The sequence below is a fragment of the Desmodus rotundus genome, chromosome 1 (genome assembly GCF_022682495.2).
Source record: "Desmodus rotundus isolate HL8 chromosome 1, HLdesRot8A.1, whole genome shotgun sequence".
NCBI classification, from domain to species: domain Eukaryota; kingdom Metazoa; phylum Chordata; class Mammalia; order Chiroptera; family Phyllostomidae; genus Desmodus; species Desmodus rotundus.
In genome coordinates, this window is record NC_071387.1 from 90699872 (window position 1) to 90727029 (window position 27158).

General features: G+C 45.9%; 1 protein-coding gene across 1 annotated transcript; it reads left to right on the forward strand.

Annotated features, from left to right (window-relative positions):
* The first annotated feature begins 54 nt into the window (after positions 1–54).
* On the forward strand, positions 55–26887 carry SCNN1G (sodium channel epithelial 1 subunit gamma). Its single transcript, XM_024560463.3, has 13 exons — positions 55–186; positions 3365–3712; positions 5431–5743; positions 8990–9180; positions 9915–10018; positions 12332–12495; positions 20386–20484; positions 22036–22153; positions 22693–22771; positions 22853–22910; positions 23094–23155; positions 25066–25141; positions 25430–26887. The coding sequence occupies exons 2-13, from the start codon at positions 3396–3398 to the stop codon at positions 25808–25810; spliced, it is 1962 nt and encodes a 653-aa protein (XP_024416231.1). The 5' UTR covers positions 55–186; positions 3365–3395; the 3' UTR covers positions 25811–26887.
* The last annotated feature ends 271 nt before the right edge of the window (positions 26888–27158 follow it).

Below are 27158 nucleotides of genomic sequence, written 5' to 3' on the forward strand. Positions count from 1 at the left end.
CTGCCTGAGAAATACACCTGGGCAGGTGGGGGCAGGCCCAGGGGCGGGCCTGGGGGCGGGACCAGGCGAGCCTCTTAGGAACCGTGGGCCCCGGCTGCCCAGAGATGCTCGCGCTGTGCCGAGGGCAGAACTGAGCGTGACACGATCGCGCACCATCTAGCCCCTGAGCCTTCGGAAACGACTGAGGTGAGTCCAGCAGGGTCAGACCGCACCAGCTCGGGGTATTCAGGCGCCAGAGCGGCCACGGAGTCCCATGGCTTCCCAGACGCCGTCCACGCGCTGGTTAGCTGCTGCGAGGACATCAGTTCCGGGATGCCTCCAAGTAGCCGGGATGCTGGGACGCCGTCACAAGTCATTTCGGTTCCAGTTCCTTGTCGTCTGCCCCTGTCGTGGCCAGAGGCACACAGCTGGCGAGAGAGGTCTCTGAGCTGCTCAGAAACTCGGTTGGGGATCCGACATTGCACCTGCCTGTCTGCCCGGCACCTGCGCAAACCCCTTCCCAGCCTGGGTTAGACGTGCGGACTTGACGGTGTTTGCTCCTTTTACCCTCTGGAGTATTTTCTCTGGGGTGACTGTAGTTGCGGAAGAAAAGCAAACACTTGACGGGGGTTGTTAGTATTCTCTCCAGCCGCTTCAACCCAGGCTGCTCATTGGTCTCAGGACAACGCCTGATGGCTCTGCTCTGGTTGGGCAGGGGTTACCCAGTCCCCTCCGGAGGAGCTGGGGTCCCCTGAGGGTCGAATTCCCTCACTGGTATAGCAGATAGGCCAGGTCAGGGGTGGGCGAGAGTCACCATTTTGAGCCAGGACCCTGGAATTTTCAAGGATCCTTTCTACCTGTGTGACCTTGGACAAGTTGTCTAACCTCTCTGCATCTCAGTTTCCTCCTCTGTGAAATGGGGATAGTAGTAGTACCTTATATAATTATAGTGAGGATTCAAGAATGTAATGTGTAAAAAGAGCTGAGTAGGATGCCTGGGGAAAGAGTAAGGGATCAATAAATGATCAATGCTATTATTGCTTCCAGTAGTAGTAGTCGTCGTCATCGTAGTAGTATTACTAGAGGACTCTAGGATTCAAATCCCAGCTCAGCCACTCTCTAGGGTGACCTTGGGCAAGCTCCTTAACCCGTCAGTGTTGGTTTTATTTGTATAATGGGGGTAATCATGTTACCTACCTCAAAAGACTGTTGTGGAAATTAAATGTGTTAATACCTGTAACGTGCTTAGGAGGGTGAGTGCTGTGTCAGGTACAAATTCTCCCACAAAAGCATCCTACTTAATCAAGCAGTGCAACTTAATAGTAACTACAAACTTGCTTTGCTTTGAAGTTGAGATATTATTGGTGCAAACATCTATCTGTTTTTTGACAGGCAAGGTGGGTTTCCTTCTGTCCTCTGTGGTTCCACTGATATTGGCAGGTGATCCATTGGACCCAGGGTCAGTTCTGGAGAGGGGGCTAATGGAGGGACCCCAGGAATTGTCTTCAGTGAGAAGAAGGAGTGTTGGAGACAGCTTTCAGAATCATAGTTTCTGTTGAACATTCACAGAGGAGAAACCTTTTATGTGGCAGGACATTGAGCCTGTAACTAGGTTTTTAAAATGAACTCTTACTAACATTTTTCCCTTTGGATTATAATGAGAGAGGAGGTGGAGATGGGCAATATTTTAAGTGACAAAATAAATTATATTCCTCTTGCCAAGAGACTAATAGCATAATTTTGAAGATCAGAGATTGTTTTCTTCCTGTCAGCAGGATCATGTGCATCCATGGAGGTTTCGGAGTGGTCTGGCTGCTCTGGACCTCCCACCTTCACCCCCAGCACTCAAATTCCTTTCCATCGTAAACCTGAAACCCACTAGCATCATAAGTGGGAAAGCCTCTCAACTTTGTCCTAGCTCCCATTTTCAGCCAATATTCCTTGCGTTTATGGGGAAGAAAAAATAGCTAAAGTCCAGAATCCTGCCTGAAGAATTTAATGGGGAAAACTAAGGTCCTTGTCCAAGATGCAGGCCCTTAGGTAGCATGGGGGCCCCCCGTATATCCTAGAGTATGTCTTCATTTGCTTCTGTCACCAATGCAGGCATAAGGGACAGAATTTCCATATATCCTCCTCCTCCATACCAGTAGGAAGTGATCACATTATCTGTCCAGGTTTGGGATATCAAATAGCTCAAAATCTCTTCTCTTTCCTTCTCACTTTAGTCCCAGGAGCTGCTAATTCACTGCCTTGGGAGGGCACAGCACCCAGCACAATCTCGGCCCGTCACGGGCATATATCATTGTTCTAATCCAGCTCCTCCACTTAAGAAGCTGTATGGTCTTATGCAAGTTATTCCACTTCTCTGAGCTCGTTTTCCTCATATGTAACATAGAGATAATAATAGTATCCCTGAATCTACCCTGCTGGGTTGTTAAAACTTGAAATGAAATATATAGAGATTATGTATGTATATATAGAAAGACTGGGTGTATTTATGAGACCATATGTATATAATCATGAGATGACCCTAGATACATACACATATATAAATTCATTTCTAAAAAGAATGTCACTTCATGTTGTAAATTTTCCATAATTGAGATGTATCATGTACATTGATGAATGTGGTAATTTGCTTTCTAACACTTTCTCCCAAACAAAGCTCATATTAAATCAAAGTGTATTCTATCTTAGAATCAAGGAACTATGACAGCCCCTGGCAAATATTAAGTGACCAATAGGTGTAGGCTGTTGTTACATTAGGTGTTCTAGAAACACTAAGAGCTTGACTGTAAAGAGAAGAAATGAAGCAGAAATGAAACAGAAACTCTCCACTTTCAGTAAAACAGCAGAAGAACTGGGAAAACAGGGTGGGAAGGGACTGAACATGATCTAAGGTGGCTGTTGGGAAATTTGCTTGGCATATTTTATCTGTCAGAATCAATTTGCAAGATGCCTGCTCTGTGCCAGACCATACGCTGGGCACCAGGGGGCAGGATGAGCTAGGACTGCTGCCCTCCTGGAGGTGACAAGGCACAGGGGGTAACACTAGAATCACTGTAAAACATGATATAAGGTTCAGGGGCTGGCCTGGTAGACCAGGGGGCTCCTGCCTGAAGCACCTGGTGAAAGGTTCTTCAAACCTGTCTGGTGATTCACAGGTTAAACCTCCAGCCTCCACACATTGGGCCTGGGGGCAGCTGTGGTGGCCAAAAAAACAAATATCCTAGAGAAAGGGCCAAGGCCTCAGAACACAGACTGTCCAGCCCACAAAGGGAAAAAGCAAGGCAGCCTCTGAGGGCACGTAGGCGCTGGGCCTGCAGGGACATGCCAGCAGACTGGAGTATGTGAGCTCATCTGCTATTCTCCTCTGCTCCTCCAGCCTGCCTGCCCTTACAAGTGCCATCCTCAACATGGCTCCTGGAGAGAAGATCAAAGCTAAAATCAAGAAGAATCTGCCTGTGACAGGGCCTCAGGCACCTACCATTAAGGAACTGATGAGGTGGTACTGTCTTAACACCAACACCCACGGATGTCGTCGCATCGTGGTGTCCCGTGGCCGCCTCCGGCGCCTGCTCTGGATCCTGTTCACACTGACTGCTGTGGCCCTGATTTTCTGGCAATGTGCCCTCCTCGTTCTCTCCTTCTATACCGTCTCTGTCTCCATCAAAGTCCACTTCCAGAAGCTGGATTTTCCTGCAGTAACCATCTGCAACATCAACCCTTACAAGTAAGAGGCAGAAGCAGGGACCTGGTGTGGGGCCATGCCCTCTCTGGATGCCAAAGTCCCTCCTTGAAGGTGACACACTCCAGCCTGCAGACATGCTTTTTAGAAATTTGAATTCATTGCCAACATTAGTAAATTTCCCTCTCCCAACTTCTAAATCTGTACCAAGTTTTCAGTCTATCACTGTCTTCTGAGGATGGGCTGGCTCAGGGAAGGCAGAGGGGAGACTGCAAAGATCGGTTTTGCTTGGAGGCTAGACCTCGGATGAGCTATTGCCCCCAACTCCCACTCTGGACACACACACATGCACACTTGCACACATGCACACACACAGCCTAGCTTAGCCATTTCTCCTGAATTCTTCAAGCTCAAACTCTCATGCTCCTGAGATGTAAGCTCAAGGATGACTCAAAAGTGGCACCCAGGTGACTTCCAGAAACACCTTGGCTGCCCCAAATCCTCACCTGGGTGAACCCAACCCCACTAATTGAAATCACTGGGCTCTGGGCAGAATCAGCCCTCGATACTGCCCTATCATCTGCCACAGGACTTGTTTTAAATGGATCACTGGTATCCTTCTCAGAATTATTGAAAACTGGTCTGTGAGGCAGATCAGAATCTAGCAGAGTTTGTCAGAGAAGGTGTAGGGTGGAGAGAAGGGAAGAACAAGGGAGGAAGACTATCAAAGGGAACTAGCTGGACCAGAGTCATCAATGAGTTGACAGCATACTCAAAATCCAAATTAGGTCTAAACTCATCCTCCACCTCAAAGTCTTTCTTTTTTCTTTCTCCACCCCTTTATTCCTTTTTTTCTACCTCCTTTTCTCCTCTTCTGTCCATTATTTGTTTTCTAATCATCTACAAATTGTCACACACTGTGCTAGGATCTGTGGCATAAAACTGAAGAATCCAGTCTTTGTCCTAATGGAACTGATGTGCTAGAAGTGTGAAATACTAATACAATAATACTAATACAATTAATAATAGTGACCGTTTAATTAAATAGGTAGACATAAACTCATTGACTCTTCTCAATAATTCCACTTTACAGATGGGGAAATGAGAAAGGCTAAATGCCTTGGCCAAGATGATACATATGGAACCAGAATAGGGAACTAGAACCCAAGTAGACTAGCTCTATCACCATGTGCAGAGTAAGGAAGAGAGAGAAAGGGGAGAGTTGAAAGGAAGGCCGGGATCATTTGGTATTGTGAAAGATAGTGTCATTATGCTTCAGTCAGTCAACTCCTATATCATTCTTCTGTTCTTAGGGTTGTCAAGGTAAGTCACACCTCTTCCCTCCCAGCACTGACTTGAGGAGAATCAGAGGACAAGGGCAAGTGTGCTGGGTGGAGTTAGAGCCTGCTCCGTGGGTACACTCCCATTTAGCAGTGGCTACATTATGGGAGGGGCCTGCAGTCACCACTCCAGAAATGCTAGTTGGGGCAAACTCATCAACACATCCTGAGAGCAAGCAGACAGTGGTGACAGACGTAGAACCACAGGAAGTCACCCAAGAGGAAACAGGAGCTGTCCCTCTTCACTTGAGCCAGCAGTCACATGGGATGGGGCAAATTGTAACAGGCTTGTTGTCCCTGGCCAAGGGGACAGGAGCGGTGGGCACAAGGCTGACACATGTGGATGGAAACAGCATGGAGAAGTATCAGCATTGTGCCAAAGGGGTTTCCTCTCTCCCTGACTCCTGTTCCCCACCTTGGCAGGTACAGTGCTGTGAGGCCCCTTCTAGCTGACTTGGAACAGGAGACCAGAGCAGCCTTGAAGACCCTGTATGGCTTCTCAGAGATTGAGTCTCATAGGAAACGCCGAGAGGCTGAGCCCTGGAGTTCAGCGTGGAAGGGCACCCAACCGAAATTCCTCAACCTGATCCCACTGATGGCCTTCAGTGAGGGTGAGACCAGCAAGGCCACAGACTTCCTCACAGGGCAAAAGCGTAGAGTCAGTGGGAGCATCATTCATAAGGCATCAGATGTCATGCATGTCCAAGAGTCCAAGGAGGTGGTGGGATTCCAGCTGGTAAGTACACGTGCTCATGGCTTGGGGCATGGGGTGCACTGGAGATAGTGGGTCCAGGGAGGTTTCTCCTTTGCCATTAGCCCCTTGGCCCCACTGGAGAAAACTCACCCAGTTAGGGTGAATGGGCTACAGGCAACTGAAGTGGATGCAGGACGTCATAAGCAGAAAGCAAATGTCTTAGAAGGTGATGGGTAGCTAATGGAGCTCTCTCAAAGGACAGAAGTTAGGGAAAATCCAGGAATTTGATAACAAGAAATGATGGAACTTCATTTCATATTCTGCTGCTGGATTAAATAAACTTCAATTAATTTTAGTCTTCTTGTTAACTCTTCTGTAAAGATGGTTTTACATCTCATCTTGGGACAGCTTATTGGCCAAGCCTGGGTCACCTGTTGGCTCACAAAGGTTGAGGGCCTTGACAGACAGCCTCAGCAGACTGTATCCACAGGGGAAGATGAAATTCCATCAAAGCAAAATTGGGGAACAGACACCAGAGGAAGAAAATAAATGATCAGCAAAACACCCAATGTTCCCTGCATTGCTTGCCTTAATGAAAGGCTCTCACCCGACTTCTCATCTCTCCTTCTTAGTCCAGTTTGAGGGGTTCAGAAGAAGCAGCCATTCACCAAAAATGAGTTCCACTACCTTCCTCGACAAGCTCAATTACCATCCTTTTCTCCACGCCCCAGCCACCACTGCAGAATAACTGCATCTCTACAGTCTAGTCTTGAATGCTGATTACGAGACCTCATGACTCCAGTCCCAGATCCTGAAAAGAATGGCCCTGTCTCTTAATCACTGAGACTTAATCACTGAGACTCAAATTCTTCCTGGGTCCTTTCATAAGATACACACAAGGTTCCCCTTGATGCCAAAATCAACCTTTTGATGTCTGTCATATAGGAGTTTTTAAGCCCTGAATGATGAGAGCATCTGGGATGTACCACAAGTTCTCCATAAAGCTCTCAATATGATATAATTTATTTTTAAGTATATTTTATTGATTATGCTATTATAGTTTTCCCAATTTTTCTCCCTTTATTCCCCCTCTGTCTTACACCCCTAACCCTCCAGCATTCCCCCATCTTAGTTCATGTCCATGGGTTGTACATATAAGTTCTTTGAGTTCTCTGTTTCCTATACTACTTTTGATCTCTCCCCATCTATTTTATGCCTACCAATTATGCTGCTTCTTCCCTGTACCTTTCCTCCCCTACTCCTCCCTTCTCCCTCCCCACTGAAAACCCTCCATGTGATGTCCATTTCTCTGATTCTGTTCCTGTTCTAGTTGTTTGCTTAGTTTTTGTTTTCATTGTTTTTCTTTTCTTTTAGGTTCATTTGTTGATAGTTGTGAGTCTGTTGTCATTTTACTGTTCATATTTTTTATCTTCTTTTTCTTAGATAAGTCCCTTTAACTTTTCATATAATAATGGCTTGGTGATGATGAACTCCTTTAACTTGACCCTATCTGGGAAACACTTTATCTGCCCTTCCATTCTAAATGAAAGCTTTGCTGGATAGAGTAATCTTGGATGTAAGTCCTTGCATCTCATAACTTCAATTACTTCTTTCCGGCCCCTTCTTGCCTGCAGGTTTCTTTTGAGAAATCAGCTTATAGTCTTATGGGCACTCCTCTGTAGGTAACTCTCCCCTTTTCCTCTTGCTGCTTTTAAGATTCTCTCTCTTCAATCTTGGGTAACTTAATGATGATGTGCCTTGGTGTGTTCCTCTTTGGACCCAACTTCTTTGGGACTCTGGGTTTCCTGGACTTCCTGGAAGTCTATTCCTTTGCCAGATTGGGGAAGTTTTCCTTCACTATTTGTTCAAAGAAGTTTTCAATTTCTTGCTCTTGTTCTTCTCCTTCTGGCGCCCCTATAATTCAGATATTGGAATGTTTCAGGTTGTCCCAGATGTTCCTAAGTCTCTAAGTCTGTCTTCATTTTTTTTTTTTTAATTCTTTTTTCTTCATTCTATTCCAGTTGGATTTTTTTTCATCCTTTTGTTCCAAATCATTGCTTTGAGTCCTGATTTCTTTCCTGTCACTGTTGGTTCCCTGAATATTTTGCTTTATTTCATTTTGGGTATCTTTCATTTGTTTTTTCATTTTTTGACCAAGCTTAATCAGTTCTGTGAGCATTTTGATTACCAGGGCTTTAAATTCTCCATTAGATAGGTTGACTATCTCCTCATCGCTTAGCTCTCTTTCTGAAGTTTTGCTCTGTTCTTTCATTTGGACCATATTTTTTTGTCTCAGTGCCCCTATAAAGTGATAAGGAGATGGAGCCTTACGTATTCACCAGGGCAGGGCAACACTCCTTGCTGTGCTGTGGAGCTGCCTGTGGGGGAGGGGCCAGAGAGAGAACAATGCAGCTGGCCTGCTCGGCTCTAGCCCACTTTCCAACAAACTCTCATGTGAGCCTGGGAATTTCTCCCACTGCAGAAACTGCCATAGTCCACAGTCAGCTCTGAGTCTTAGTTTCCCATTCAGCCAGCCCCACCCGCAAGGCCCACTGCCTTGTCTCAGTTTCTCTCAGCTGGCCCTGCCCATTCGGTCCACTGTGGGTTCTTATTGGTCTGGTTATTCTGGTTGACTGTTTCTTTAATTCCTTGGTTGTTGGAGTTCCATGCAGTTTGATTTTCTGGCACTTCTTGTTGCTTATTGATTTTAGATTGGTTGTTATCCTTCTTTTGGTTGGGCAAGGAAGTGAAAGGTTTCTACCTACACCTCCATCTTGGCCAGAGCTCCTTCATTATGATATAATTTAAATTCTGCTCTTGCCAACTACTATATGAGGTGGGAAAGGGTGGAATTTTCCTCAACATTTTGTAGGTGAAGTAATGGATATACAGTGCCTCACCCAAGACTCCACAGAGAAGCAGTGTCAGAGTGTGGGCTACAGTTCAGAGTATTTGACTGTGGATCCAATAGGAAATGGTGAGGGTCTTGTAAGAACTCAGTAGCAATAATTAGCTGAAGCCTAGTTGTGTGGGAATCCTGAAGAAGCTGATTTTGCCTTTTGCCTGGTAGGAAGTCACTCCTTCTTCACCGACTTCCTTCATGGTCTTTAAGGCTTAAGGATAATGTCCCTCAGCCCCCAGATGTGAGAAGAAGGCCATCCTTGCCCAGGGACCCTTCCTGTTCCCCTGAGTATCTGGTCTGGAGTCTCAGTTCTTCATCCTCACAGTCCTTTTGAAAGCCAGTGTTAGGCCTAATGGCTTCAGCCTCATGTCTCCTCTTATTCACAGTGTTCAAATGACACGTCCAGCTGTGCCGTCTATACCTTCAGCTCGGGAGTCAATGCCATTCAGGAATGGTATAAGCTGCACTACATGAACATCATGGCACAGGTGCCTCTGGAGAAGAAAATCAACATGAGCTACTCTGCTGAGGAGCTGCTGGTTACCTGCTTCTTTGATGGGGTGTCCTGTGATGCCAGGTCAGGAGAGAAAGGCTGTTCTCTTAGCTCCAAGGACCAGTGGCTTTGAGCACAGGGCCCTTGCATGCACTTGCAGCTCAACTGTAGGTCTTGCAAAGGAATGGTGCTCTTCCCAGGGTCCCTGACCTTTGGCAAACAGTTTACAGAGGACCTAAGCTCTAGAGTCAGTGAGGGAGGTAGAGATGGTGTAGAGTCAAAATATCCTTAATCCTATTAAATTACTCATAAACACAGAGTAGTAGATGGTGTACGTAAAACCTTGTATATTGCCATCATGCATACCAATGATTGAGAACCATTGATCTAGCATGGAGGGAGGAGGAGAGGGAGAAAGGTCTATGATGTGATTCCTTCTCTAAGGATCATGGTCTGGGACTGGGGATTGGAATGGAAAAATATCAAGTGTTGACTGAAATCTTCAAGAGTAGTGGAATTTGGGGCAGACATATGGTACAAGAAATAGCAAGTCATGATGGAGAAGGAGGTGAGAGGATTAAGAGGGGAACAGAAAGCATAGAGTAGTTCTACATCAATATGTGTCAACCTGGATGAGAGGCGTTGTTTGTCATTCATGAGAGAAAAGTTGGGGAAAGTGAGTCCTCTCTATCATCCACTGTTCACAAAAGAGAGTTGGTGCGGTTAGCACTGCCCATTCTGACTTCTGCTCCAAAGCACAAGTGGTGGTGGGGGGGGTCCCAGTACAGCCCCTTCTGACCCATCTTCTTCCTCCATAGGAACTTCACACTTTTCCACCATCCAATGTATGGGAATTGCTACACATTCAACAATAAAGAAAATGAGACTATCCACAGCACCTCCATGGGGGGCAGTGAATATGGTATGGAAATCTGCCCTGAGGAGGTCCTGGGCAGCAAGACAATTGGGGGTGCTTGAGTCTTACAGAAATGCAGGATCTCTACACCTGGCCAGAAACCAGGGACAGAATGTGCCCTTTTGCAGTGTTTTCATCAGCATCTATGTTGGTTCCTTCTTTATTGGTATCTTTGCCCCTTTTTGATGTCTCCTCTCTACCTTTGAGAGAGCAGTAGCAACATGACTGGGATTTCTTCTCCTGGGAATCCATTCTAGTTTAAGCTTGTAGCTGGAGTGAGTAATTCTGGGCTGGCAGCTTCCAGATGGACTTAAACCCAGATATGCTGAATAAGAGATTAGGAAGGGAAACACTGTACCTTGAGCTTCACTAAGATGACAGATTCTGGAGCCAAAACCCAGCTCTGCCACTCACTGTGTGACTCTGTACACATTACTGCACTCATCTACAGAGTGGGGACAATAATAATAGCTCTGATAGGAGGTCATTGAGAAGACTGAAAACGTGTCAGGCACTTAGAATAAGACCTGACACACACTGGGTTAGTCTGCTAGGGCTGCCATGACAAAATATCACGCCTCTCTTCCTGGCTTGCAAGTCAGCTGCCTTCTCACTGTGTCCTCACACTGTGGCCTTTCCTCCGTGGGATGCAGAGAGAGAGCTTGCTCTGGTGTCTCTTCTTTTTCTTATAAGGACACAGTTCTAAGGGACTAAGGCCTACCCTCATGACTTCATTTAACCTTAATTACCTTCCTAAAGGCCCTAGCTCTGCATACAGTCATATTGGGGGTTAGGGTTTCAGCATATAAATTTGGGGAGAACAAGACTCAATTCAGTTTGTAGCACACATGAGGGATGCAGTAAATGCTAGTTGTGGCTGTCATTACTGCTTGGCAGCTCTCTACCACTGCTGATGCTATCACCACCACTAATAGTATCGTTACTGCCTCCCATGCTGCTATGTCTACTGCTCAACAGCTAGGTCTGTAGGGAAGGCAAGAACTCAACAGACTGGCCAGGCTTATCAACAAAGAGGAATTCTTGACAGGTCCTAAGCAAACCGACTATGACTGATATACAAGATCCGTAGCCTTTGTTACTGTGTAGTCTCAGTTCTTACCAAGTCTGCAGGAAATCATAATTCAGGGCACATACCTCAGTGGGAAGCAGTAGTCTGGGAACTGAGACTTGCACAGTCCTGGTCTGCTCTATGTGGTCTGTGTGACATTGAACAAATCACTTTCCCACTCTGGGCTTGAGTTCCTTTATCTGAAAATTGAAAAAGTCAGAATAACTCTCAGTTTTCTTCTTTCACCCCAGAGTCCCTGTTCATTCACTCATTCATTTACCAAACATTGATTGAGTATCACTGCATGCCAGGCCCTCATCCAGGTGCCAGGAAGGCAGCAGTGAACCAGACAGATACCATGTCTGCTTTCAGGAAAGTTGCATTTTAGTGAGAAAGACAGATAACAAATGAGCGAATAAGCACATAGACATTTTTCAGTGATAAATCCTGATGAGTGCTATGACAGAAGCAAAGCAGCAACTGAAGACAGAGGCGCTGGGTCAGGATGAGAGTTTGGTTTCAGATAAGGAGGTCCAGAAAACAGGACTGTTTAAGGATGAGCCAAGTGGATTGTTTAAGGATGAGAAGATCCATGTTAAGGTCCACAGAAGAGTATTCTAGGCACTAAAAGTATAAGACCCTGATGTGTTCTAAAACCAGAAAGAACAGTATGCTTGGAGCTTCTGGGGGGAGGGGGAGAGTGGGCCAAGTAGGAAGAGGAGAGGTGGACAGCAGTGACATCAAAGCCTTGACAGCCAATTGGGCTAATGGGGGCTAATGGATTTTATTCCACGGCATTTCACCTAGTGGGGTGCCACTGAGGGTTTTAGGTAAGGAAGTGACCTGATCAGGTTTCTGATTTTCAGAGGGGCAAGAAGTTAGTCCAGTGATCAGATACACGATCAGTGCTTCACCTCTTCACTGACAGTTACAGCGGCCACAGTACTGGAAGGTGCTCAGCAGGGCTCCCCACCTCACAGGACCACATGGAGATGCTTGTCTTGGGCAGAGTAGCAGTTCTCTTACTCTCAGCAGAACTGTGCAACTGACACTGTTTTTGAGCCCCTATTTTGAGTAAGTCAGGCACAACTCCTCCCCTTGTGGAGCTTCCAGTCCAGCCCTGTCTACCTTTCACTTATGGGAAATGCCTGGGTCTTGATTGTGAGGCTCCCAAAGCAGTGAGAGGGGTAGGCTGTCCCAGGGTATGTTCTCCCAGCCTTTGACCACAATGAGCCACCTTATCCTCCCAGGGCTGCAGGTCATCTTGTACATAAATGAAGAGGAATATAACCCCTTCTTGGTGTCCTCCACTGGAGCAAAGGTGATTGTCCATCGACAGGATGAATACCCCTTCATTGAGGACGTGGGCACAGAGATTGAGACAGCGATGGCCACCTCCATAGGGATGCACCTGGTAAGACAATATTCTGATTTCTGTAGACTTGGTGAGAAGCACAGATTTTTTTCAAGGATAACCAATGAGGTGCAGCTTATGGAAAAGAGTATTGGTTTCAAAAGGCAGCGTGGTCCTATATTTTCCAATGGTTACCCCACTGGTTGTTCCAGTAGTTGCACTAAAGGCTGGTTTTGTATCTTGTGTATGGGTGAACAAGAACAGGATGCCATCTAGGGAAAGAATTGAAGGAATCTCCCTTGTTCCAAAGACAGACACCAGCGTTTATAGAACCTGTGCTAGATGTGAGGCACCAGACACTAACTCTATAACTGTCAATAGTATAAAGAGAGGAGGTTAACACCTTTTGTTCTGGGCCACGTAGAGGCTTATGAGGCATGTAAGCCTCTAATTAAAGGCTAGTGGAAAGTCACTGGGCAATCAAAGGTCTATTTAGCCCATCACACTTCCATCAGTTTCACCTCATTTACCAAGGACCCCTTCTCCCTGAAGTCTTTGACCTTCTCTGACCTCAGCAGATGCTCAGAACACTCATACTTGTCAACAGAAGCACATCTAGGCTGCAGGCCCCAATCCCTGAGATAGATGTGCCCAATGAAAACAGAAAGGCAAAATGGGAGGTGTCCTTCTTGTTTGCAGGCCTGGGTGTTTTAGGCTAGTGTACCCTGCTCTCTCACTCACTCTGATTCTCTCTTTCTTGGTCTTTCTAATAGAATTACTCTTTTTTTACTTTTTTATTACTGTTTACATTCAATATTATTTTATATTAGTTTTAGGTATATAGCACAATGGTCAGACAATCTAGAATGACTCTTAAGAATTTGTTTAAAGGGAGTATATACACAACATATAAAACCCAAATCACAGCAAGGAATGCACCATGCAGATGTATCTTCCTTCCATCCCTGACCTCAAGTCCCCTCCTTCTTCTTACTGTTGCTTCTGTGTCTTGGCAAAGATGCAATAGTCTTCTTCAAGTATGTGTGTGTAAGTATAAGCATTTCTCCTTTTATGTAAATAAAAATACTGCTATGCCCCATTTTTCACTTGACTATAGCTTGGCAATTGTTCCTTATCAATACACATAGACTTGCCTCATTTTTTAAAAAAGATTTTATTATTTATTTTTAGAGAGAGGTGAAGGGAGGGAGAAAGAGGGGGAAAGAAACATTGATGTGAGAGAGAAACATTGACTGGTTGCCTCTCATACTTGCCACAACCAGGGACTGAACCCACAACCCAGGCATGTGCTCTGACTGGGAATCAAACTGATGACATTTTGCTTTGTGGGACAATGCCCAACCCACTAAGTCAGACTGGTTAGGGCTTCTTCATTCTTCTTAAAGGCTCAAATATTCTATTGTGTGGATAATTTATTAAGCAATTCCCTCTTGATAGATATTAGGTCCTTTTCAGGCACAACTGAAAGTAATAGTGTGATGTGTTTTCGTCTGATTGCTTCCTAGAAGGTTGTCAAAGAGTATGTGTCTATGAAGCAATCTACACCCTCCCCAGCAATGTATCAAAGTAGCTGTTTTTCCATACTCTCATCAACATGGGTATTAACCAACTTTTAATCTTTGCTAATCTTTGAAGAAAAAATGGTATCTATTGTAATTTTAATTGACAGTCCATAGTGGCATTAGTTTTTACCTTTTTGTGGGAGGAAAATTCTCCCTGTGGACCGTCTGTTTATATCTTTGTTTATAACCAACCAAATGTCCCAATTAAACTTCTGAGCTTTTACCCCTCACGAATCTGTCCTCCAGAGCAGTAATTTCCAAACCTGGTTGATCATCAGCCTCAGATCTACTGAGTCAGAATCTCTGAGAGATGAGCCTAAGGATTCATATTTTTACCAAACTCCAGTGGTTATTCCAAGAGGTAGCCAACCCAGGAACCTCAGCTTTAGAATCTTGAGTGGTTTCACATGAGAGGAGAAGGAAAGTGTGTTTCCCAAAGCAAAAGTAAAGCTAGAATGACACAAAAGGCTTTGCAGAGTCATACCTGATAGCTTTATACTAGGTTAGAAAGTGATATGGTGGACATTGGGGCTAATATATCCATCCAGTATTTATCCACTCAACCAGCATTTTCTGAGCCCCTCTATGTGCTAGACATTGGGACCACATCAGTGCAAAGACGCTGTCCCTGTCCTGTTGGAACTTAGGGTCCATTAGAGAAGACCAATAACCAACAAACAATTACACAGATGGTTAATTATAATCATCATAAGTGCTAAGAAGGAAAAAGGCAGGGTGCATGGAAACATGCCATGGGGATACCTGACCATGGGCTTGTTTTAATGGAGGGATTTGGGGAGTTCCAGAAATGCTTTCCTGAGGAAGTGACATTGAAGTTGATACAGCAGAGATGATGAACTGAAGTGGTGATATTTCAGAGGAAATTTGTGGCATCAGTGCCTCATGGTGTCCTGTTAAAGGGCAACCCTGGACAAGAGATGCCATCAGGATGGTGTTCTGGGAACCCAGCTGCTATAAGGAGGCATGTTGTTCAGGGGCTGTGTTCCAATGTGGGAAGTTTATTCTAACATGAGAAGTATTGTATACCATCTTAGTTATGTGAATGCTGATTGCCCGACCTGCTCAAACTGTGGCTTGAAAAGACTTTGTGTGGCACCACTTAATGAGCTGAGTCATTGATTCTTCTGTTCACCAGCAAACCACCAAACTTTCAGATCAGAACACTGAACATCTCAAGTCAACCCTTCCCATGCAGTTTTATTTGCATGCTGAAGAAGGGCCTTGGATTTGCAGCACTTTCTTAGCTTATCCTTTCACCTTCTCCTTGCCTCCTGCCTCTCACAGAATCTGCAGACTTTGGGGGCTGGGGGCAGTTACAAGAACTTGGAAAAATCCAAGAACCAAGGAATTCTTTTCTCTGGTTTTCTGCTCCGAGCTTAGAAATACCCAACGTATTGTTAAGCAGATATCCTCTTTACCAGTTGTGGGTAAACAAAGGCATGGGCGGGTTTTCTACTATACCTAATTTGAGATATACAAAATCAAAGCCACAGAGCAGGGTCAGTCAACTCTAGTTCTGATTTATAAGCATTTACAATAAAAAAAAAACAAAGATTACTAGGAGGTCTGTAGGGAGTCACTAAGTATAAGTCCAAACAAACTAGACTTCCTTCCTTTCTTATTGATGTTTCATTTACTTGTTTGTCTGATGGGCATGTTAAGCTGGTAGACCCAGTAATTGGTTAAGAAATGAGTTAACAAAATTTCCTTCATTCATTGAGGGCCTGTTTGTCCAGAGCACTGGATATTCAGAGATGAATACATCAGAACATCTACCTTCAAATATATACCACACACCCTTACAATGCAGTTCTTTGCTCAGTGGGAACAGAAACCTTCTCTGTCTTGTTCCCAGGCACAGTTCTTAGAAGATAGTAGATCCTCAGTAAGTACTGTTGGATGGATAGATGACTGGAAGCCCAGATAGAAGCTGTTGGTGAAGGCTTTCTAGATGATGGCTTCTTGAAGGACAAATGTCAGACAAACACTGTCAAAGAAGGATAGTCCAGACAAAGGGCATGGCCATTGCAAAGTGGTCGCAGAAAGGATTTTCAGCTGTGTGGTGAAACCTTTTGAAAAATCACCTTGGCTGAGTGCAGTCAGGATATTGGAGGCAGAACATATGCAGTAATTCTAGAAGGAAATGGTATACATTTGAGGGAATGGCTGTGGGGATGAGCCAAAGTAAATGGATTTGAGAGAGATTACAGCATGGAAGCAACAGTTTGACGACCGAGGTCAACAAGGAAGGGTCAGGGAAGTTAGATTGATACTCAGGTTCTGGCTTGGACAGTGGGGTGGATGGTGGTGCCAGGCTCAGAATTAGGGAATAAAGGAGGAGGGGTAAGTTTTGGGGGAGAAGATAACCACTTCCTAAATGTCCAGTAAGTAGATACTATGACCCTAAAGCTCAGGAGAAAATCAGTGGGGGCCAAGGAAGGTGGGTAAGGTAGCATCATTCTATACTTGGACTCAGGACCTGAGACAGAATGCAACTGTTTAAGGTGTGAGCAGAAAGAAAATGGGGAAATAGAGGCAGAGAAGTAGGAGCAGAAACCGAGAATCTTGGCATTGGATAAATATAGGAACAAAGTTTCAAAGAAGGTGTGAACCAAAGGGCCAAGTGCAATTGAGAGGTCAAGCAAGATAAAGGGCGAACGGTGTTTTCTGGGTCTGGCAACCAAGAGGTCACCAGTGTTCTTTGCCAGAGAAGTTTTCAGTGGAAGGAGTAGAACAGAAACCTAAGTACAATGGGTTGAATCATGAATAGGGGACATGGAAGCAGGCAAAGGTGGACAACTCTCCTGAGGGTGTGGGGCCAGCCCTGGAGGGGGGAAATTTCACTGTCATTGTAAACCTAAGTGTACACTTCTTTTCACAAGCACATGTGCAATATGGATTAAGAGCTCAGAGTCCAGAGCCAGAGAGCTGAGGTTCAAACACCAGCTTTGTACTTTGGTTGTTTAATCTCTGTGTCTCAGTTACTTTATCTGTAAAATGGGAAAGAAATGTTACTTCATAGGCTGGTGAGAATTCAGTGAGTTGATTCATGTGAAGTACTTAGAATATTGCTTGGCATGTGCTCCTTAAATATTGACTATTATTGTACATTTTTTTAAAAGAAAAAGGATATGAAGAGAGAAAAAAGAGGGGCTGGGGAAGTTTTTCCTTGTCCTTTGGGATCCACCCTCCTTTATGAGTGAGACACGATATTTTTTCATATGTAGAAAGAGCACTAACTGTTTCCCATTTGCGATGCAAATACCCCTCCCAGTTTGTGCTTTCCTTTTAGTTTTCTCTAGGCTACTTTTTCACATACCAAAACATCAAATGTTTACATACTCAAATATTTATGTTAATATTAATGGTTATGGAGGATTTTCCCTCCTTGAGATCAGATACTGAGCTGAATTTCCTTCCCATTATTTTATTATTTCATTTCTTACTTGGACCCACTAGAATTTTTTTCTTCAGGAGGTGAAGTGGTAGAATTCCACTTGGGTAGAATTAACTTCCTTCAAATAGTTAATAGTCCTCACTTCATATATTAATTCTTTTCTTCTCCATTGATTAAAAGTATAAGCTTTATCATACACAAATAACTTTTATAATTTATTGCAATATAAAAACAGAACAAAAGAAAAAAGGGTCAAACTACCCATAATGCCATCTTGGGCATCCTGCTGCCACCTGGCTTTCCCCTGGCACAGCACATAGCTTTAAAGACATGAGCTGAGGACCCCTGTGCAGCTGCCCTTCTCCCCCAGCGTTCCCAGGAGGAAGCAATAGGACCTGGTATGATAAAGATGGGTCCTGTTTCCCACACATACACCCACATACACACATGTGTGCACACACATTCAGCAGCACCTACACATACTTGTGTGTGCACATACACACATGCTCACATACATACATAAGAATGCACAGACATTCATGCATACTCACCTATATGTACACGTAACTTGCACACTTTCACACACACACATACCCAGTCTCATTTCTGTGTCTCTCCCTAGGACACAAGCCACAATATACCCCCACCCCCTAACCACAGGGCAGCAGTTCTAGAAAGCTGGCAGTGGGGTGGGGAAGGGGGAAAGTGAAAGGGAGGGAGGGGATGTGAGAGGGAAAGCATTCTCAGTCCAAGTTCACCCACCTGAGGCTTTGAGAAGCTAAAGACCTCTATGCCACTCTGAAAAGTTCATTTGCCCTTGTTGCTTCAGAAGCAACCTGAATAACCCAGGCACTCTGAATTTAATAAGCATCATTACAGAGTAAAGGAACATCGAACACTCAAAAAGCATAAAGATCGAAAGATAGTATCTCACCACAATCTGTTTCCTAGAAGTTGCCCCTGGGTTGATTCTCCAAGTAGAAGGAGTCCCAGCCACCTTTGCTGGCTGCACATGGCTTACCTGAGTGGACAGACCCTATCACCTCGATGCCCCCCAAGCAGGTAGAGCTCATAACTATCACTCTAGACACTCAGGACAGCTGACACAGCTCCATAGGCCTTGGAGGCTCCAAGGATATCTGCCCAAAGAGCCTGGTGCTTGGAGAAGCTTGGAGGGTGGCAGTGAATCAAGATGCCCTCAAGGGAAGCCACTGCTGGGCATCTCTGTTCCCAGTTCCCAGCCCAGTCCTGGCATGTACTAGAGGCCCTGAATCTGTTTGCTCCCCAGCTATTAGAGGAATGAAGTAAGTGTGTTTGTTCTGTACTGACCCGGAAAGACGCTCACCCTTTATTGTTAATGAGAAGGGGAGACTGCAGGGCAAAGGGAATGTCTGCCTGCCTGCCTGCCTGTCTGTCTGAGATCAGAATCTGATCTGTTGGAGTAGATCCCCTGGGGAAGAGAGGAGGCCAGATGGCTACTTTGCCCTTAGTTTGCTTTTGCTGTCAAAATGTTTTAAAATGAACACTGTAGGTTGCTCCTGAGGTACCTGCTATTACTTGAGGGAGGCTACTGGGTTGGGCTAGTAGATGAATTACAATACAAACAGAAAGAGATTCTAGCCTCAAAATTCTTGGTTACTTTTCCCCTCCAATTATCTTTCTCTGTATGCAGGCACTCTTCAAACAAGAAAGAATTTTCTTCCCTCCCACAAATCTGTTACCCATTTTCCCTTTATTCCCACTCCCCACTCTTAGAAGGAAAAAAAAAAACTGTATGCACACACACACCCTGGAACCTAGCTATAAGCAGGTTACAATTTATAGTACATTATTGTTCCCCCTTGGGAGACATTATTCTTTTTCCCCCTTAGTTGGCCTGTCTGGATTTTTTATTTGCAGTGACAAATATTAAGCTACAGCTAAATTTAGTAAACCACAATGAAATATAATTTAATAGGGCTTTGGAACTCTAATGATGTTCTAACCTCCTCTGATCAGGGTATTATTCCACTTTGTTGGGCATTCTTTGGCTCTGTCTAAGAAAGTCAATTTTTCCAAGTCAGTTTCTGGGGCTAGAAGACAAGGGAGTGGGGAACGGTTCCTTTACTGGGATGAAATCCCATGCAGCACACAGTCGCTGCTCATTTTTCTAACCCCTCCGGCTCCTCCCAAAAGATTCCCCACTGGATCACTACCAGTCTGAAGCCAATCCATGTTTCTCAGCATGGTACAGGAGACAGCGTGATTTGGCCTTGGCCTCCCTCTCCAACTTCACTCTAGCAACTTCTCTCCCTTTTGTCGTATTCCAGCCACCCTGGCACTCTCTGTCCCTTTTTGTTTCCTCTGCCTAATCCTCTTCCTCCGTTTCTTGGCACATCTAGCTCTTTATTCCATTCCATATGGAGCCAATGTGTTCCCACCTTTTTTTAGATTCTTGTTTATTTATTTTTAGAAAGAGGGGAAGAGAGGGAGAAAGAGAGGGAGAGAAACATTGATGTGCAAAAGAAACATTGATGGATCACCTCTTGCACACTCCCAACCAGAGATCAAGCCCACAACCCAGGAATTGAACCAGTGACCTTTTGCTTTGTGGAAGATGCGCAACCAACTGAGCCACACTAGTCAGGCCCAGTGTCCCTTTCTTGGGGACATCTTACCTAACCACTCCAACCCCTCCAGTCTCTCTACCCAGCCTCATTGATCACCATCCAAAGTCATCTTATTTACTTGATTTTTTGACCATCTGCCTACCCCACTAGAATGTAAGCTCCATAAGAACAGGGAACTTATCTGTTTAGATCATTGTTGATTCCACAGTGCCTAGTGGGTGCTCAATAAACGGTTGTTAAGCGCATGCCTTTTCACTTCCCAGGGGCTGTTAGCAATGCCCACCCCTGCCCCGATCTGGGCCCTGAGGGAGGCAGGGCTGAATGTGTGTTGTGATTACAGACCGAGTCTTTCAAGCTGGGTGAGCCTTACAGCCAGTGCACAGAGGATGGCAGTGATGTGCCCATCAAGAACATCTACAATGCTGTCTACTCCCTCCAGGTATGAGCTGGAGGGGATACCCAGCCCTGGGTTGTGGGCTGGACCCAGAAGACAAAGTTATATATAAGCTGGGGTGTGTCTGGGACCAGGAACTGTGTGAGAATCCTTGGGTTTCATCCAAATACCTCAAGAACAAACGATGCTGGCTGGTTCCAGTCCCCTTCAATCTGTGTGTAACCAGAGCTTAATTGATTCACTGAGGTTTGCATGGAACACAATGTACAGCCGAGACAGGCCCACTTCCTATAAAGGGTCTTGGCAAGTGAGAGACAGTCTGAGAGAGGCACTGGCCGAGGGGTCCTGAGCTTGGCTTCCAGGCCCACTTGTGCCCCTCATTCACTGGTGGCCTTGGGCAAGTTGCGTCATCTGCAACAACCACAGGAGAGGTTGGATTGGATCAGAGGCTGCTAATTGGCAGCCCCAAGACCCGTTCCAGGCTACACACCTGGATGTTTTTTCTGGATGATATTTGAAAGTCAGGGAATTTCATAAGAAAACCAAAATTCCCAGCTTCTCCTGAAAAACAAGATTGGGGCTCTATTCCTGCAGGATAAATAGTGGGCGTGGATAAGGCATGTGTTCTGTGGTTCCCCATAGTCTGCACTAGCCCCTAGTATATGACCTACATTATAAGCCCCTGTCAGCATTTGTGTTTTCAGCCCTTGAGTGTGATCATCTCCTATGCCTTGTCTCACATTCTCAGTCTGCAGTTTACTGCCCATGGGGGTACCCATAGAGTCAACAAAAATTATCTCAGCAGAATAAAAGAACCAGACAGCCCTCTGCACTGAGTCCTCTTGCTTACATCAGAGCTGAGCTAAGAAGCAGTAGACACTAAGTGAAAGGAGACTGTTAGAGAATGTCTGCTTGTGAGAAATAGAAATACAATCAAACTGATTTCAAGACCAAAAAACCAACCAAACAAACAACCAAAAATAAAAGTAAAAAAGTTCAGCTCACTTGAAAGACACTCCTAGATATTATCTAATGAGTGGCTACCATGTACACATACTTTACATATATCAATTCATTCAATGCTCAAAGATGAAGAAGACAAAACACCAGAGAGGTTAAGTAACTTGCCTGAGGTCACACAGCTAGGAGGTGGCATTTGAACTCGAGTAGCCTTCCTTCAGAGCCTCTGCCATTAACTTTTATGCTATAAGTTTTGTGGATGTTTGGTAGCTTCTGACCTCCAAGGACCCAGCATGCAGGGCTTGGACCTGAGGATGGGAAAGCTGGGACTGTGTTCCCCTCTGTTTTCTGGAATCTGCTCCAGTGCTCGCATGATGGAAAATGGTCATCCCAGCCCCAGCTTCAGCTGAACCTGATCTCCCCTTCTCTGTTAGTCTAAATTTTCAATACATCTTCTAGTTTGGTCCCTTTGGAGTCAGGGGACATCCCTGGCCCAATTGACTGTGACCTAAGGGGCACATTTATGTGATCTTCCAAGGCCAGAGGGAGGATGGCCCTCTGGATGAGGCCCATGTGGGCAGGGGCTCCCTGGTCTCAATGTGCAAGGGGGTAAAGGGAATCACTGGTCTCTTTCAGATCTGCCTCCACTCATGCTTCCAGACCAAGATGGTGGAAAGGTGTGGGTGTGCCCAGTACAGCCAGCCTCTGCCTCCAGCAGCCAACTACTGCAACTACCAGCAGCACCCCAACTGGAGTGAGTGAGGCCCACCCAAACCTTGCACAGCCCATCAGCTGGGTCAGCCCAGCCCCTGCACCAGCCTGTGCTCAGGTGCCCCCAGGTTTCTGCCTCGATGGCCTTTTTTCTGAGGGAAGTATTGGTAGAGAGATGTTACCCAGAGTTTTAGTCCTTTCACCCAGCCTGACTTGAATGATACTTTCTAATTAGGGACCAAATGCTACAGCCCAGCCTGTGCTAAGAGCTTGAGCACCTCTGTCAACTCCAGGAGGCAAGAACTATTGATAGATAGTACTCTTTCATAGAGGCTCAGAAAGGTTAAGCAATGTGCCCAAAGTCACACAGCTAGGGAGTAACAGAGCCGAAATCAAGGGCTGCCAACCCCTCAACTCATGTCCTTAACCACTGCAACATCACAAAGTAGCATCTGTTTCTAGGAAGCAGGGTTTGTAGAGAGTAGCAGGAGAAATTACAAGGAGACCATGGGGGCACTACTGGGGACCCCCAGGAAGGGCTCTCTGGCCCTAATGCTTATTGCCTTCTGCTTTGTTGCTCAGTGTACTGCTACTATGAACTGCACCAGGCCTTTGTCCGGGAACATCTAGGCTGCCAGTCCGTGTGCCGGGAAGCCTGCAGGTGAGTGCTCTGAGGGGATGAAACAAGCAGGGCTGGGCTAGCCTATGCCGACCATACTCACTCTGTGCCCTCCTCCCTTAGCTTCAAGGAGTGGACACTGACCACCAGCCTGGCGCAGTGGCCGTCTGTGGTTTCTGAGGTCAGTTCTTCTCCCCTCTCTTCCCCCTCGAGCTCCTCAGCCTGTAGCCTGATGCCTGGTTGTAATCTCTGGCATTGTGGGTAATGGTGGGAGGGAGCAAAAGTGAGGGGAGGCCCAGGTTGGGGGTGCACCCTACCTAGTGCAAGGGTATTCCTCAGACCACACTTTCTTTCTCTGTCACAGAAGTGGCTGCTGCGCATCCTCACCTGGGACCAAGGACAGCAAATAAAGAGAAAGCTCAACAAGTAAGTTGCCTCCACCCTGTTTCCTCTACCCAGGCCTCCTCACTTGCTTCATCATTGCCAGACCTTCTCCTTTTCATTCACTCATTCCTTTATCCAACAAATATTTATTGAGCTTTTATCATGAGCCAGGCCCTACTCGAGGCCTGGGGCTCTCAAATGCTTTGACCACGATACACAGTATGAAAATACTTTTCCGTTGTGGCCCATTGAATATGTAACCGAAAGGCAAGGCTCATGAAATAGCATTTGGGCAGGTTTTCGGGTGGTACCTACTAGTAAAGCCAAACCAATTGCTTATGCTCATTCCAATTGCTTAGAGCGCCGTTCAGAACAATTAGTGCTCATATCAGTTCCTAAAAATTTTGAGTATCTCTTTGGTTGCAATCTGATACTTTCTATTCCATTTTACTTGGTGAAAGGCATTGGTCATGGCCCAGTAAATTTATTTCATGACTTCCTGATATATCCTGACCTAGTTGAAAAATACTCCACTTCTAATTTCACTTGAATTTTCCATATCGAAATTCACTTACAAGGAGACTTTAGTAAAAATCAGCCAGGCCACCTTTCAGGGACCTCAGCAGATGGAAATGAAGGTTAGGTGGCAGGGTTTGCATGTGAACTCACATCTCTGTGGGCCATTCCATCTCAATAGTGTCCAGCACCAGGCCTAGCCCAGTGAGAGCCAGTCTGGCCTCCAACATGTACTAAATGTTTTGTGCCAGGTGCTTTGTGAGTGCTGCGTACAATGATGATGAACAGACACAATCCCTGCCCCCAATATGCTTACAATCCAGTGATAAAGATAGACTTAGGCCGAGCATTGCAAATTGGTGACTCCTGAGGCTAGATCTAGCTCCATAAAAGTAACCCATTACTTCCAGCTTTTCTTGAAAAGTCAAAAGTTCTGGCAATAGCAAACCTCCATTCTTGCCTAGCACCAAAGAGCTTAGTAATAGCTGCCCTTCTGGAATACATTTGAACTTTCCAGCTTGCCACAGTCCTATCAGGAGGCAATTCAGTACAGCAGTTAAGAGCACAGACTTTGAAGTCAGATCTCTGTAGGTTTGAACTCTGCCAATTATGAACTGTGTTGTTTTTACTTTTTTAAAAATGTATGTATGTATGTATTTATTTATAGAGAGAGGAAGGGAGGGAGAACGAGAGGGAGAGAAAATCAGTGTGAGAAAGAAACATTGATCAGTTTCCTCCCACACGCGCCCTGACCAGGTACCGAACCCACAACCCAGGTGTGTACCCTGACTGGGAATCCAACTGGCAACATTTCTCTCTGTGGGATGATGCCCAACCAACTGAGCCACAGCAGTCAGGGCTAGCTGTGTCATCTTGACCAAGTTGCCTACTGATTCATGTCTTAGTTTGAACATCTATAAAATGGGGATGATTAAAACAGCCTACTTCATAGGGTTGTGAGAACTAAATGAGTTAATTCACACAAGGTTCTTGGAATAGTGCTTAGCAACACAGGAAGTGCACGATAAATATTAGCTGCTATAATGGTTATTATCATTATTACCTTATACCCAGCCTACCTCACTTATTTACATTACCTGTCTATCTCCTGAGATTGCAATCAAATATTCACAAATGTCAAGGCTTCACGAAGAACAGGGTGCTATGAGAGTCTACCTGAGTGGACTGACTTAGTCAGGATGTTGGGAAGTGGTTTTTGAGTAAAGAATGATCTAAACAACCAGGCCCAGGCTGAAGATGTGCTCTGGGTGCAGAAGGAGCCCTGTGGGCCAGGCTCTGAGATTCCTATGGAGCTCAAAGCCTGGGTCATGCTGGAGGCTAGGCAGGAGGGAGATAGCCATGCTGAAGAGTTGGTCACCTGGTAAAATGCAAAGGTGCCCAACTCACCTTGGCCCTGCCTGTTGGAATTTCTGCAGGACAGACTTGGCCAAGCTCTTGATATTCTACAAAGACCTGAACCAGAGATCCATCATGGAAAGCCCTGCCAACAGCGTGAGTAGCTCCCTCCCGGGACTTGTCCTGGGTCTGTGAGGGTGCCCATCTGCAAGGCCTTGGGGAGCAGAGCCAGGTCACAGGGATCCAGCCAAGCTAGTAGGGTCACTATAGGCCAGCCAGGCCTTGCATCAACGCAGGCAGAGGAAGAGGGAGAGGAAGGCTGCCCACTCCTTCCTTCAAACCTGTTCAGGGACAGGGCTAACCAGTTTTCTCTTGGGAATTGGGGTCCCTGCATGAGGCCAACTTGGGTAGGTCTGTCTTGATGGTGCTTGGTGTTTCTTACAGGTTGAGATGCTTCTGTCCAATTTTGGTGGCCAGCTGGGCCTGTGGATGAGCTGCTCTGTAGTCTGCATCATTGAGATTATCGAGGTCTTCTTCATTGACTCTCTCTCTATCATTGCCCGCCACCAGTGGCAGAAAGCCAAGAGATGGTGGGCCCACAGGCAGGCACCCACCTGCCCTGAGGCTCCCCTGAGCCTTCGGGGCCAGGACAACCCAGTCTTGGATATAGACGATGACCTGCCTACTTTCACCTCTGCTTTGCGCTTGCCTCCAGCCCCAGGGGCTCAGGTGCCTGGCACACCACCCCCCAGATACAATACCTTGCGCTTGGAGAGGGCCTTCTCCAACCAGCTCACAGACACCCAGGTGCCAGCTGAGTCCTGAGGCAGGATGAGGAAGAGAGATCTAGCAAGGACCACCAACCATGGGCTGAGAACTTGGACACTATCTCCTGCACACAGAGGTGACCCTCTGCACCCACTCTGTACTTTACAGAGACATTGACCAGAAGTCTGCTTTGAACAACAAGATGGGGCCTGAGCATGTGCAGGAGACCTGCTGGGCCCTGCCCAACAACACTCAGAGCCATCCCAATGAGATACCCTGCAGTGCAAACCCTTAGCCCATGTGCTCAGAGAGAGATGGGGTCCAGGAAGTGGTGCCTGATAGAGTTCTTGACCAGAACTTGAGAAAGGCTCCAAAGCCTCCAGTCAGGTTGGGGCCCAAGGTCGGGACCTGAGGTTGAAGGCCTGACAGTGCTGGCTGGTGCTAGGATATGAGGAAGCTCCAACCCTGCTAGAGTGGTTTATGAATGAACTGTTTTTAGTCACTGACACAGGGGCAATGTCTCCTCTGTGCCCTTAGGCTGGGACCTGGCCTGAGGTCCTCACAGTGTATAGGAGAGAAAATGTGCTGGTGGGGAGGCCTGGGAGTGTGACAGGAAGCCCTCATTCTGGGAGGGGAGGTGGGGCCATGTTCTGGGCAGCTAAGCCAGTGCCTTGGGCCCCTTTCCCAACCAGAGAGGAGCTAGTTAAAGGGCTTTGCTGGACACTCCTCTCCAGTGGTAGCCCAAGGCATAAAGGATATATTCTGACAAATTGCTCTTCCTCCAATGCAGACTCCTCCACCGACAAGCCAACCACGCAAGACAGCCCACTCAGTCCCGTAGTCACACCCTCCAACATGACAATAGCTAATGTATTAAGCACAGAGTAGGTGTTCAATGTCAGCACAAGAACAGTGTACTGGGTGCTGTCCTAAGCTCTTACAGAGTTTAGTGTTGGGGATGGCAAACTATGACCATCAAGCCAAATCCTGTTTTGGCCTATGACCTAGGAATGGGTTTTTTTCCCTCCACGTCTCAATTGTTAAAAATTATCAGAAGAACGTATGTGACTCATGCAAATTCTACAAGATTCAAATTTCAGTGTCTATGAATAAAATTTTATTGGAACACAGCAATGCTTCTCCATTTACATAGTGTCTGCAGCTGCATCTATGCTATAAAGCACAGGTAAGTAGCTATAACAGAATATTTATTTATTCTCTGGCCCTTTACAAAAAAAAAAAAATCTGCCAGCCCCTGGATTAGCACATTAAGTATGACAATCCCATTTTATGGATGAAGAAACTGAGGCACAAAAAGGTTAATTTACTCAAGGTGACACAGATGGGAAGTTGCAGAGCTGGGATTGACTCCAGGCAGTCTGACTCCAGAGCCTGGGCACGTTAT